Raw genomic sequence first — 13,889 nt, 5'->3', positions numbered from 1 at the left:
TGATCCCTCTGTCATTGTTGTTGAGACCAGACATAAAGTCACTCACTGCCATCCCATAGGAGGAGGACGTTGTCGATATATCTAGCCCACAGGACCACTTCTGGTCTCCTGGGGGCATCAACGACGCCCTCCTCCCATTAGGCCATAAAAAGATTGGCCAGGCTGGGGGCATATTTAGCCCTCATAGCCACTCCCCTATCCTGTCGGTAGAACTGATGTTAAAACCAGAAATAATTGTGGCTGGCAGCATACTGTAATAATTCCATGATGAAATCAATCTGGGGTAGAGCCAGACCAGAATCCCTAGTCAAAAACAACTTAACTGCCTCAAGGCCCAAACGATGGGGAATAATAGTGTAAAGCGAGGTTACGTCAGCAGTAACCATCCAAAGTCCTCTCTTAGGTGTAATGTTGGACAACAGGTTAATCACCTGTTTGGTATCTTTGATATAAGATGGTATATTTCAGACCAAAGGTTGTAAATTGTAATTATTGTACTTGCCCACCCGGGACGTGACAGAGTCAATGCCACTCACTATAGGACATCCCGGGGGGGCAAGTCTGACTCTTATGTATTTTGGGAAGATAGTAGATGACCGGTGTGCGAGGAGCACTAGGTACCAAAAATAATCTCTCCTTGTCATTCAAGATACCTTTGCGGAAACCTCTATCAACAATGGTTTCAAGTTCTTTTTTGTATTTCACAACTTTGCTTAAAATGGTATAGGTCTTACTGTCATCCACAATGCGATGCATCTCATTGATCCAAAATGACGACCCTCCGCCTTTATCAGCTGGTCTAATCACTATGGACTTATTGTTACAAAGAGATTCTAAACCAACCTCCAAATCCCTCTGCATCTTGACCTCCAAATCCCTCTGCTGTTGACGGTTCCAGAAGGACGGGTTGGTCTGTGTGCTACCGGCCGGCGCACCAGACACCAAGGCATTTTATCTTCTGGCTTATGTAAGTGCAATACTGCTTTTAATACTTAATAAACTTGAAGGTTTTACACTATAGAGCACTTTTTATCTTTCCATGCCATGCACATCCACTCATGAGTTTGAAATGAAATGAGGAGTTTTGGAATGTTATGAGGGTCGTTGGGCGGTTCTGGAGATCCTACTATCACCCCAATACATCAAGGACAGTTGGTGTACCTGATACGTTTTGGATGGCTTATTATATACAGGCTTCCCTTGATCCTCTGTAACGGGAGATCACGGGCTTCCGGTAAGCAATAACCCCTTATATTCTGGTGGTGGATTTCTGCACTAGTCCTTCATTCAACTGTGAAGAACATACTATTTATGGATGGACACCAATCATTGTTCTAGTTCACGGGTGTTATCTCTGTGTGGGCCTTTTGGACACTACTTATTCTGGCCCATTAATTCTGATATTTTTTGGACATTTTTTTACACCTTTAATACACAAACTGTTTAGGTGTTTGGTAATTTATGATTCGTATACTTTTGTTGTTCACTATAAGGTCATACAAATCCAGTCATATGACCTCTTTTTGCCATCTGATTGGTGCATGAGAGCACTTTCAATTTATATATTTTTCATATGTTTAGCGCGATTCTATGTTTTCCAATTTGATTACAGATTACTGTATTTATGTTGTGCAGGAGAATTGCTGCTGGTATTGTATACACGGTATTTCACTTAACCATTAGGATTTGGTACATAATTTTTTTTACATTTTTTGACCTTAGCGCAGTTTGTTTTTTCCTTTTTTCATACTATAGACACCCCCAAGGCACCATATTTAAAGGAATATTTCATTTTTATTGTTTCACTTTAAGTATTAAAAAAAATTACTGCTCCCGAAAAAACAGCCATTTTTTTTTTAAATTTTGCTTTGATACATGTCCCCTGGGGCATGTATCAAATGAAGAAAAATAAAAGCTAAAGGAAAAAAGTAATGATGGTGTTAATAAAAAAGCAATTGGGGTTAAAAAGGGTTTTTAACTTTTATTCATGTATTTGTAATAGGTTTACAATTTACAATGAATAATTTATGAAGAATGGCTACAACTTTAGACTTCACAAATAAAACTATTGAAGAGATAAAGAGTAGGTCTGAGCTTTCGGTGTTTGCAATATAGCCAGGCCTGCGGTTAGAAATCACGGGGCCCCGTACAGCCTACCTAATCATTATTAGCAGACACAAACATAACAGAAAATTTGTGTGAATTAGCCCTTTAATTGTTTTTTACATTTAAAAAAAAAAATTATATATATTTTTTTAAATGTAAAAACTTGTTTTAAATTATTTTATTTTACAATTTACTAAAATTATTAATTACAATGTTTAATCATAATTTTTTTGTACAATTTGTTATTTTTTTACAGGACAGGGAAGCCTGCAGTGCCGCAGGACCAGGGGGGGGGGGGGGGCACAGTGACGAGGGGGACACACGATGGGTGGGGTTCAGAAGCAGGCAGAGCAGGGAGGGGTATCAGTACTGGGGAAGCAATTACAGGGATGATATGCTGTATCTGTGTCTCTCCCTGCAGCAGGTGAAAGCTGGCTGGAGGGGGTGAAAATGGCTTTCAGCTGCTGCAGAGAGCCACACAGGGCATCCTTCTGTAATTGCTCCTCTGCCTGACCGCACAAGTCCCCCTGCTATTTGGGCCCCCCTGTGTGCCCAAGCCCCCTATAGAAGAACTGGTGGTCCCCCCTATCAGCACTGTAGGCTCCATCAGGAGATCTGCTCCCCCAATGCAATCACTGGAAGAGCTTATCTCCCAGTGAAAACAATAAGCAGGGCTGATCTGTGTTCTGATGGATCAGGTTTGCATAGCCTAGGTGACAGCCAGAGAGCAGAGGCAGGAGCAGGGCCGGTGCTAGAATATCTAAATGGAAAAAGGTCCCCCGAGCGGGGTTTTTAGGCAGCTAACCATAGATATGAACAAGGCATTAAATAAAATATTCAAGTGCTTTATTGAAGGGTAATGAATGAATGTAACAACATATAAATATAAATTGGGAGCTCCAGTGGGAAAATACCCATACCAAATACATATAATAGCAAACATAGGTTATACACAGCATATGATAAGGCTATTGCATAACAAACCTGACGCGTTTCGACCCATGAATTTTGGGGTCTCTTCAGAGGATGAGTTTGCTACAGAAAAAAGAAAAATTTATAACAGTATATCCAGCTTATTTAAAAGAATTACAGCATAGGCAAGTTTGTTTAGCAACACTTTGCACATAATTACCACTGAGTTTGGATGTACCCCTCGATCAGAGCCTCCCCACACAGCAGCCAGACCATCCAGTGTGCCCGCACGTAGCAGCACCCCAGGAAGAAGGGGGAACAGGAATCCACTTGATATGGCTTGCAAGGAGTCACACGTGTAATTGCCCCCCCACCAACACACCACTGGGGGTGGGGCCGGAACCTACGAAAATTGTCAGAGCGTTAGCTCCTGAATATACCCATATAGGTTAGTAGTTAGATTTAACTGTTGGGCGGTCAGAAAGGGTTGTAATAATCTATTGCAACTTGAATTGATCATGTGAAGGATAATAAAATGAGTAAAGTGACTATACTAATATAGAATATGTCAGGGATGACCTTGTCCTTAAATGCTGGCAATGGCAGTGATAGGAAGAGAAGTGAAGGATGTGCACAGTGAATGTGATGTGTGAATTTGAGGAAAAAGTGCATGATATTGCCAAGTATCTAAGTCTACGGCATCCAGAGCTGGTGTGCACATAAATCAAAATTAAATATAAGTAAAATATTATTCTATGGGGTCTGACAAAGCATTGATAATCAGATGTATCATAAGTTCTTACTCACTCCTACTGTTGAGGAAAAGAGTCTGGCCGTCCAAGGAGGGAGTGGAAGGATCACACCCAAATCCACCCTCATTAAATAGTGTCCTTAATTAGTACTGAAATTAACAACAGGTATCGTTTCTTCCGCCCCTTAACCCCGGAGTGTAGAGGGAGACTATGGCCGCCATTGGCAGGCCTCATGTGGCTCCCTCGGCATCCATCAAGGCGAAGCCCCGACATCTGTCGTCACCTTCGCCGTAAAATACGTGACATCATGAGGCCGCACGCACATGCGACCCGCACATGCGCGCACACCGCACGCAATGTCCGAAGGTGATGAGGGATGCCGCCGGCAGGGTAATCACACCCGTGGGCGGCCGACCCGGGAATCCGGCCATCCAGACTATCTTGCACCCCCAGGCAAGACTAGCTACTTGCACTCCCCCATCCCCAAAAAAACAAAATAAAAACTTCTGAGCTTGTTCAAATGCATCCAAAATTCATATATGTATATTTTTAAATATTTATAAATTATCTTTGTATAAATATATGAATCAGGATCCACTTATAAGGCTCCAATAGTCCAATTTTTTTCTCGACATGTGAGAGTGAGCGCTGAGCCCAACACAATCTGAACCCCCAACCTTGTCATTCCTGATAGGGAACAAATATAAAACAATGCAATAAGTGGAATGACAAAGAACGTTAATAAAAAGCTTAGGCTAAAACGTTGTTATAAAAAATTGTTATACAAAAGACATTAAACTGCTAAATGTCCATATGAGCTATAATAATGTCCATTGTAATCATGTATGAAAAGGCAACTGTAGAAGGCAGCCCCGTTTGAAGGGAAGAAGCAGTCTTCTGGGTCCTGGAGAGAAGAAACAGAGGCGCCACTCTAAGTGCAATAATTGGCAAAAGGTTTAATAAAATCTTTAAAATTAGTACTCACAAATGTACAGTGTAAACAGGCATGTAGACTGTGTCTCTGCCGGATGTCCCGGAAGATGTATCTGATCCGGGTGCTGGATGGCTGGTGGTCTCCGTAGGACAAGCTGCACCAATGAATGCCGACACTTCCTGCTGTTGGAGCGCACAGTGTCAACCAGTAGGATGAGATCACTTCCGGAGCCGGGAACGAATAGGCTAATCGGATTCCGGGATGTTGGACAGTCTGTTTTTAACACAGACTGTTGGACAGGTTATTTGGTTGGCCAGCAGACTGGTTGGTTTTCTTTTATCTTATACTATATGGCCTGCGTATGTGAACCACCCTCCACATAGAGTTAAGGTGTTTACAGTGAAGTGTACAATTAATGCTACAACCTATAAAGACATTTTTGACAAATGTGTGCTTCCAATATTGTGGCCAAGGCCCATTTCTGTTCCAGCATGACAGTATCCCTGGGCACAAAGCCAGCTCCATAGAGATATGGTTTGACGAGTTTGGTTTTTGAGAAACTCAAGTGTCCTGAACAGAGCCCTGACCTCAATCCTACTGAACACCTTTACGATGAATTGAAATGCCCATAGCAAGTCAGGTCTTCCTTTCCAAGTACCTGGCCATCCTCTTTTGGCTGAATGGGTACAAATTCGCACAGACACACTCAAAAAATATTGTGGAAAGTCGTCCCAGAAGACTGGAGGCCACAAAATGTGAAACTCCATATTAACAGCCATGGTTTTGGACTGAAATGTCCTACAAACTCATATAGGTGTGACAGTCAGGTGTTCACCATTGACCGTTTACTCACCTGGTAATAACTTTTTCTGCTGGTTAATACTTTGCACTGGGACTCTGCTAAAAATGCAAGTGTGATTCCAAACAGAAATGGGAATAAACAACATTCTTTTCGATCTGTAGTCCTATCTTGTACATTTTATGTCTGTGTGAAGAACTTTGGAGGATAGTAAGAAACTCAGATTTAGGACCCATCTCTGGTATATTGTCTGGTGACTAAGATAATACAAGAGAATGTCTGATACTGTCAGTAAAACCTTTTCCTACATGTTTTAGCTAGTAGTAGTTAGTTATATTCCGTGGAGCTGTTCTATAGGATTGACACATAACATGACACCATGGCCATGGAATTGCCTCGTTAGCCCTGGCATAATGATCACATGACTTTGTTTGTAAATAAAAGGTTGGGGTTACTGTTATGGTTCATTATTATCTACTCTCATGTTCCCAGCTAACAAGGGTCCTTTTGAATGGGACTTCTCTAACCCTCATGAGCCATTTAAAGCCATTACACCCTCAAAAACCACCCACATTTGTACTCTAATGCATTTTGGCAACATTTCAACAATACAAAAACTGATGTTTAAGGGTTAACCTAACCCAAAACCTGCTGAGCTTACATAGAGCCATAAAATAGTGTTCTGCTAATTAATAACACTTCAAAATTGTCTTTGAAAAATACTTTTGTATCATACTTATGTTTTTTTTTTAAATTAACACTATCATGTTCTAACAGGGCCAGCTACCAGTTCCCAGGTCAATGGACTTGTTTGCCCATCATGTGTATCAAAGTCCTGGTGTGAACAACAGACGAATATACAATGTACTGGCAGTGAGCAAACTTGCATTTCTCAACCTTCCACATCAGGTATTTCAACATTATTTTATGTTTGTATGTAATTATTTACTTTAATTAAAAAGCATTTGACATGAAAATAAATTCCCAACCACATCAAAATTAGTCTTTAACCCTATCGGTGCTTTGCAGTGATAGAGATGCACGAGGCTGCCATCTTTATTTTGGAAAAGCTTCTGTCCTTCAGCTGTATGACCATCGGATCAGTCTGCCTCCATAGACAAATGTATACTAAACACCGGATGCTACTCATTATAGGCACCCAATTCTCTGACGCAATCAAGTAGCATTTCATATACTGTGTGTATATGTTGGTGACACAGGCATCCAGTTCTCTAATGCCGCGTACACACGGTCAGAATTTCCGACAACAAATGTTTGAGAGCTGTTTCTCAAATTTTCCGACAAAAAAGTTTGTTGTCGGAAATTCCGATCGTGTGTACACAATTCCGATGCACAAAGTTCCATGCATGCTCCGAATCAAGCAGAAGAGCCGCACTGGCTATTGATCTTCATTTTTCTCGGCTCGTTGTACGTCTTGTAGGTCACCGCGCGGAATTTCCGACAACATTTGTGTGACTGTGTGTATGCAAGACAAGTTTGAGCCAACATCCGTCGGAAAAAAATCCACGGTTTTGTTGTTGGAATGTCCGATCGTGTGTACGTGGCATAACAGTGTATTGATCGACACTTCCTGCTGACACCTCCGATTGTGGAAGGGAGTTCCATATCTTTACCGCTCTGGCTGTTATAAAAGCCCCTACACAGTCTAAGGTTAAACCACTTCTCATCCAACTTCACTGAGAGGCCACGTGTCTTCTTAAGCGACCGGATACTGAACATTTTTTTCCCTATGCTAGGATCTTCATTTAAGTATTTGTATATTGCGATCATGTCACCTCTTAAGCATCTCTTCTCCAGGGAAAATACATTTAGTATGTGTAGCCATTCCTCATAACTAAGATCCTCCATCCCCTTTTTTTGCTTTATTGCCCTTCTTTGCATTCTCTCCCGTTCCAACACATCCTTCCTAAGGACCGGTGACCAGAACTGGATGGCATACTCAAGATGTGGCCGGACCAGAGTTTTATAGAGTGGTAGAAATATAGTTTTATCTCTTGCGTATATCCCTTTTTAATGTATTTGCTAGTTGTCTGTTGGCTTTGCTTGCTGCAGCATGGCATTAAATGCTATTGATGAGTCTGTTACCTGTTAGGACCCCCTTTTCCATCCGCGACCCCCCCCCCCCAGCTTGGACCAATGTAACTATGCATATACCATCCCTATGGGAGCTGGAAATCACTGTAGTACCACTTCCTCCACTAGCTTCTGAGTCCAATGCCGAGTGGCTGCCCTGCATAGTCTTCTCTGATTTGATGGAGTGCAGAGTTGGGATGGTGATGGCATGAGCTCCACCTCGTCCATTCTGAAAACAGTTTGCATTCATTGAGAAAAGCAAACACATGGCAGGGGCACTAGGGTCACACACTGAATGATGGTTTATGAGTAGATCCACAACAGGCAGCTCACTACTCATATAAATGTGCATGAGGAATCCACAAAACAAAGTCATTCAGGAGCACGACATGTTACCACCAAGGTCACAAGAACATCAGGCATAGCGGTAAAAAACAGTTTATTTATCCAAATGGTATAGTCAATATATTGCACATAAAAGGTTAAAAAGTATTGCCAGCTTGCCAAATCGTAACAAAGCAATCACATACCCTCATACAGCGCAGTCAGGGGTTTATCCAGACCTGGACTCATGGTATGGGGAACTAATCCTGAATCTCACCTCTGTGACTGCTGATGAGCAGAGGGAACTTCGGAGTCTGCTAGGGCTCAGACTACAGATAACCAGGGACCCAGGGTGACCTGGATATGAGGTCATAAGCTGGCGGAAACACTCCAAGAGAAAACTGGTAGAAAACAGCTGCTCAGCCTGTTTACCTGAGTGATGGGCTGAAAAGAGCCACAGCTGTTAACATGTATCTGCACATCCAGTGGTCCCCATGTTTAAGCTCCGGGGGACAAAGCAAAACACATTGGGGTGTGGCCTGGCAGGAACCCGGGCTAAAGTAGTCTCTCCCATCACTACTACATTACCATAGGACTCTGTGAATGTGCGGCACCAGGGTTTTTTTTTCTCTCTTCCCTTCATTGGCTACAGGAGCTGGAATGAGCTTCATCCCTCACCGGCACTCCTGCAGCACGTTCGGTATCCTGTACAATAACCCCCACATCGATTAAGCCTGAGCGACACACTAACAAACCATGGGTCACAGTGGTTACCTGCTGTTAGGGACAAATTTCTGAACCTGGATGCAGAGAGGTTTTGTCCAAAGGGCAAAAATGTATCCCTACCTGCAGGTCACCACTGGATGTGCAGATATAGGTGGATACATGTTTACAACAGCAGACAGCCTTGGCTCTTTTCAGCCCATCACTCAGGTGCACAGGCTGAGCAGATATTGGAACATCTGAGATCCCGGGTGCAGGTATTTGCAGTATACTTGCTGCACCATGGTCATGTAGGATGTTTGAATGAGACCCAAGACTGGACTTTAGCTAACCTTACTGTGCAAGTTGAGCAGGTGCAAGGGGCAACATATTGTGGTGGGCAGTAAATTCAGTGATTTATTTAAACCTTAAAAAACTTTGTCCTAAGAAATTTTATGAAATGTTTTCAGAGAATATAAAAAATATATATATTGTCCACTGCCTACCACAGGATGGTGCCCTTTGCACCTGGTCAAAATGGTTGGCTTTTATTCAGTCTTATACTGTAGTAAACCCAGCTTTTGAACTTGTACCTACAAGTAAGCCTATAATAACGCTTATGCCGCGTACACACGAGCGGACTTTACGGCAGACTTTGCCTGGCGGACTGGATTTCGTCAGACAATTCGATCGTATGTGGGCTCCAGCGGACTTTGTTTTCTCAAAAGTTGGATGGACTTAGATTTGAAACATGTTTTAAATCAATCCGTCTAAATCGAGTCCAGTCAAAAAGTCCGCTCGTCTGTATGCTAGTTCGATGGACAAAAAGCCACGCTAGTGCAGCTATTGGCTACTGGCTATGAACTTCCTTGTTTTAGTCCGGTCGTACGTCATCACCCAGGATTCACCCAGATGCCTGGACCAGCAGCTCGCTCAGCCTCTCAGTGAGCCACTGAGACCCTGGGCCAGCTGCTCCTGCCCCCTCCACAGCCTGGCATTTCAGTGAGCTTGGGGGGGGGGCAGAACCAGGGACTGACAGTCACCACTCTTTGCTCACTGAAGGCTGAGAACTGAGTGATCAGTGGTCTTTGAAGCAGCTGGGGACAGATGCAACATTGGATTGATGCTCCATTCACCTAGGTAAATATAATTAAAAAAAAAAATAATCCCCCTCTCTCTCCTAAGAACCCTCCCTCCCCAAGCAAAGATTCCCACTGAAAAATATCTCCCTCCCTCAAATATCCCTCCAAAAATACCCCCCCCCCCGGTCTCTAAACTGACCCCCCCGACCCCCCAAAGCAAAAATATCTCCCTCGGTCAACACCATCTCCCCCAGCAAAGATTCCTAATTATGAAGAAGATCTCCCTTCATCCAATCAAACTCCCTCCCAGAAGCAAAATCCTTGTCATTTACCGCCCCCTGTAAACTTCTCTACAACAAACTCCCCCCTTCTCCAAAAGCAAACCAACCCCCCCCCCCCCCCTTTCCTTAACCCCCTACCAAAGGAAACTCCCCCAGGCTGGAATTCTCACTTCCTCCTTCCCAAAATAGACAATTGATGCCTCCCCACTTACCAGACCTCAGATTCAGCACGGCACAGAAGCAGGAAAACTTCTGCATCCCCAGTCTCCCTTTGGCTGTGTCATATGATACCTCAAGAAGGAGTCTAGGAGTTCCCACAACCGTGTACTGTCAATTGCCGGCATCTGAGCCCTCGCAGTAATTTCATGCTTTTCAGGGGGACCCCTTATTAAACTGAGAGGATGGGGCACAATAGAAGGTGGGCTTGCTGCTGCACTCCGAAACTCTGATTGCTTCTACTGTGCTAAAGCTGAGGCTAAACAGCAGGGACAATGTCTGGGCATTTTGCCAGGATGCTCTGGGGGGGTTTGACCACCCCTGACTCCCCCCTTATCTACGCCTGAAGACAACTGGCTTTTCATATGACTTCATCTAATTGTGATTGATTGCGTCCAAACCGTCCAGCGATTTGCCCTTCCAGCGGTTTTCTCTTGGAGTGTTTCTGGCAGCCTGTGACGTCACATCCGGGTCATCACCTGCGTCACCTCTGGTCCCTGGTTATCTGCAGTCTGAGCCCTGACAGACACCAGAATTCCCTCTGTTCATCAGCAGTCACAAAGGTGACCTCCAGGATTAGTTCCCATCAGTAGTGGCTGGTGCTCAAAATTTTTTGGAGGGGCGCAAACAAACTGAAAAATTCTGAAAAAAACATCAATTGCAGCCTCACTGTGCCCATCAATTGCAGCCACTGTGCCCATCAAACGCAGCCACTGTGCCCATCAAACGCAGCCACTGTGCCCCATCAAATAGTGCCACTGTGCTCCATCAAATGCCGCCACTGTGCCCCATCAAAAGTTGCCACTGTGACTCCCCCGTCCGCTCGCTGTCTGCCCAGGACTTACCCTGTCTTGGTGGCGGGTCAGGCAGCGGGTGACGGCGGCGAGGTGTGGGACCTTGCAGAAGGTCAGGCACAGTGAGCTGTGTCCTCCATGCATCTCCTCCCCTCCTCCTGATAGACATCCAATCGCAGCACCTATCCTTTCAGCCAACCTGGTGACAGGTAACAGACGCTTTTCTAACACACCTCCGAGTTCATCTTTTTTGAAGCCTATTAGAGCCTATGGCAAAACCTTTACACAGAGCAGGTAAGTATAACATGTTTGTTATTTTAAAAAAATAACAAAAAACAAACCTTTTACAACCCCTTGAACTACTTGCCGCCCGCCATATAGCAATATGACGGCGGCAAACTGGTTCTCTTATCCTGACCGGACGTCATATGACGTGATCAGCATAACAAGCCGGCGTGCGCTCGTGGGGGCATGCAGCGCGGCGATCGGAGGTGCGGTGTGTCACTCTGACACACCGCATCTCCGATCGTGGTAAGGAGCCTTTGACGGAGGCTTCTTACCACATGATCAGCTGTAACCAATCACAGCTGATCATCGTGTGAACCAGGAACTGCCTGCCAGGAAGGGTCTGCGCTGATAATCAGTTTAGCCCTCATCAGAGGTGCCCATCACCTGCCAATCTCTGCCTATCAGCTGCCAGCCTGTGCCCAATAAAGAATGCCTGTCAATGTCCATCAAAGTTCCAATCAGTGCCCATAAATGTGCCAATCAGTGCCCCTTCAGTAATGCCTGTGAGTAGCTCTTCATCAGTGCCGCCTATCAGTGCCGTCTATTAGTGGCCATCAATTCTGCCTATCAGTGCCCATCAGTTTTTTTTTTTTAAAAACTTTCAGTCTTTTTTAGTTTAGCAAAAAAAAAAAAACCCAGTGTAGATCAAATACCACCAAAAGAAAGTTCTATTTGTGGGAAAAAAATGATAAAAATTTCACGTGGTTACAGTGTTGTATGACCGCGTAATTGTCATTCAAAGTGTGACAGCTCTGAAAGCTGAAAATTGTCCTGGGCAGGAAGGGGGCAAAGTGCCCGGTAATGAAGTGGTTAATGTGCAATATATTGACTATACCATTTGGATAAATAAATGTTGTTTTTTATGGCTATGCCTGGCATTCCTCTGACCCTGGAGATAACATGAGTCAAACATGTGTTTGACTCATTGAGAAAATGCAAAGTGTTCTCTGATTGGTGCCCATGCCGAGGGAGTCGCCTCCTGCTTTCAGAATGCAGCAGGGCAGCCAATCAGCCCGGGACCTGGAAGTTAGTGGAGATCACTGGAGTAGAGCGGTGTACTACAGTGATTTCAGCTTCTAGCAGGATCCTACAGGTATAGTATATACATAGCTGCATTGCTCCAAGCTGGACCAATGTAATTAATAAATATGTGCAGTTCGTTTCATTCCGAATTCGTTTTTTAAACGAATTTCGACAAATATAACCCGAATTAACGAAAACCCATTTGACAAACTTTTCCGAATATTCGTAAATTCGAATATTCAAAAATTCGTAAATTTGAATAAAATTAGGGAATTCTAAAAAAAAGAAAAATCGGTAATTCAAATAAAACGGAAATTACTATATTCTAAAAAATTTGTAAGTTTGGAAATTCGAGAAAAAATTGGAAATTTAAAAAAAAAAAAAAAAAATCGGAAATTCAGAAATTCGAAAAAAATCGGAAATTTGAAAAAAAATGGAAATTCGGAAAAAAAATCGGAAATGCGAAATTCGAAAAAAAAAAAGAAAGAGGAAATTCGGAAGTTCGAAACCCCCGACAATTCGAAAATCTGGAATAATTACAGTTACTACCTATTAAATTATAGGTATTGGAATTTCCTTTCAAATTTGGCTGTTAGTGAACATAACGAATACGAATTATCCGAAATAACGAATGCCGCATCTAAACGAATGGAACATAACAAATTAATAATAATAAATTACAATAATAATAAAAAAAAGTTTTATTATTATTAATTTGTTCAGTTCCATTTGTTCAGATGTGGCATTTGTTATTTCGGATAATTCGTAACTTCGGATAAATTTGTCTTCATTACGTTCACTAACAGACAAATTTAAAAGGAAATTCCAATACCTATAATTGAATAGTTAGTAATAGTTAAGTTATTATTAGTTAGTTATTATTTTAGATGTTCGAATTTTCGGGTTTTCGAATTTCTGAAATCTCCGATTTTTATCGAATTTCTGAATTTCAGATTTTTTTTTTTCAAATTTTTTTTCGAATTCACGATTTTTTTTTTTCATTTAAGAGCTACGATCATAACTAATGACTCAAAAAACGAAAAAACAAAAAGATGAATGAAATGAAAACAAACACATTTTTCGGCAGTGCACGTGTCTAGTAATTATACAAATATATCCATACCTGGAATTCTTCATTAACGGTGATTTTACGTGTTACCTGAAAAGTGTTTCTAAATTTCTGAGATTTGTTTGTTTTCTTCAGGAAGTGTGATGGGCTGCGCAACTTCAACCCTCTGTGATCTGGCAGATTATTCCTATATGACTCAAACTAACGTTGAAACAATATTTTTTTATTGTTTCCCTGCAACCAGCAGCACTGCAACAGGTAAGAAAAAGACTATTCCGTTGTGCCTATGAAGGTTCCGATGTGCGGAGGTCATGGTATATCTAGTAGTAGTTGGTTGCATTCAACTGGACCTGAGTAACATTATAGACATTTTGCAAATCATTCAGGCAGCCCCTTCAGGACATACCCCAGCCTCAGTCACCTTCATAGGTGTGAGCAGAGGGTGTGCCAGGTGTGCCTGGGCACACCCTAATCATTAAGTGCAGTCAGTGGTGGTCCGTCCATAAGGGGTGC

General features: G+C 42.7%; 1 protein-coding gene across 2 annotated transcripts in view; it reads left to right on the top strand.

The window, feature by feature from the left end:
• The window catches only part of LOC141110418 (uncharacterized), a 91,443-nt gene that overhangs the window by 28,992 nt on the left and 48,562 nt on the right, over nucleotides 1-13,889 (top strand). For both annotated transcript variants that reach the window (XM_073601756.1, XM_073601758.1), the window contains 2 exons: nucleotides 6,281-6,412; nucleotides 13,512-13,634. In XM_073601756.1, coding sequence (XP_073457857.1) covers nucleotides 6,281-6,412; nucleotides 13,512-13,634 — 255 coding nt within the window. The remainder of the gene's footprint in view (nucleotides 1-6,280; nucleotides 6,413-13,511; nucleotides 13,635-13,889) is intronic.

The sequence above is a fragment of the Aquarana catesbeiana genome, linkage group LG10 (genome assembly GCF_042186555.1).
Source record: "Aquarana catesbeiana isolate 2022-GZ linkage group LG10, ASM4218655v1, whole genome shotgun sequence".
Taxonomy (NCBI): Eukaryota; Metazoa; Chordata; class Amphibia; order Anura; family Ranidae; genus Aquarana; species Aquarana catesbeiana.
This window is presented reverse-complemented; position numbering and strand designations above follow the sequence as displayed.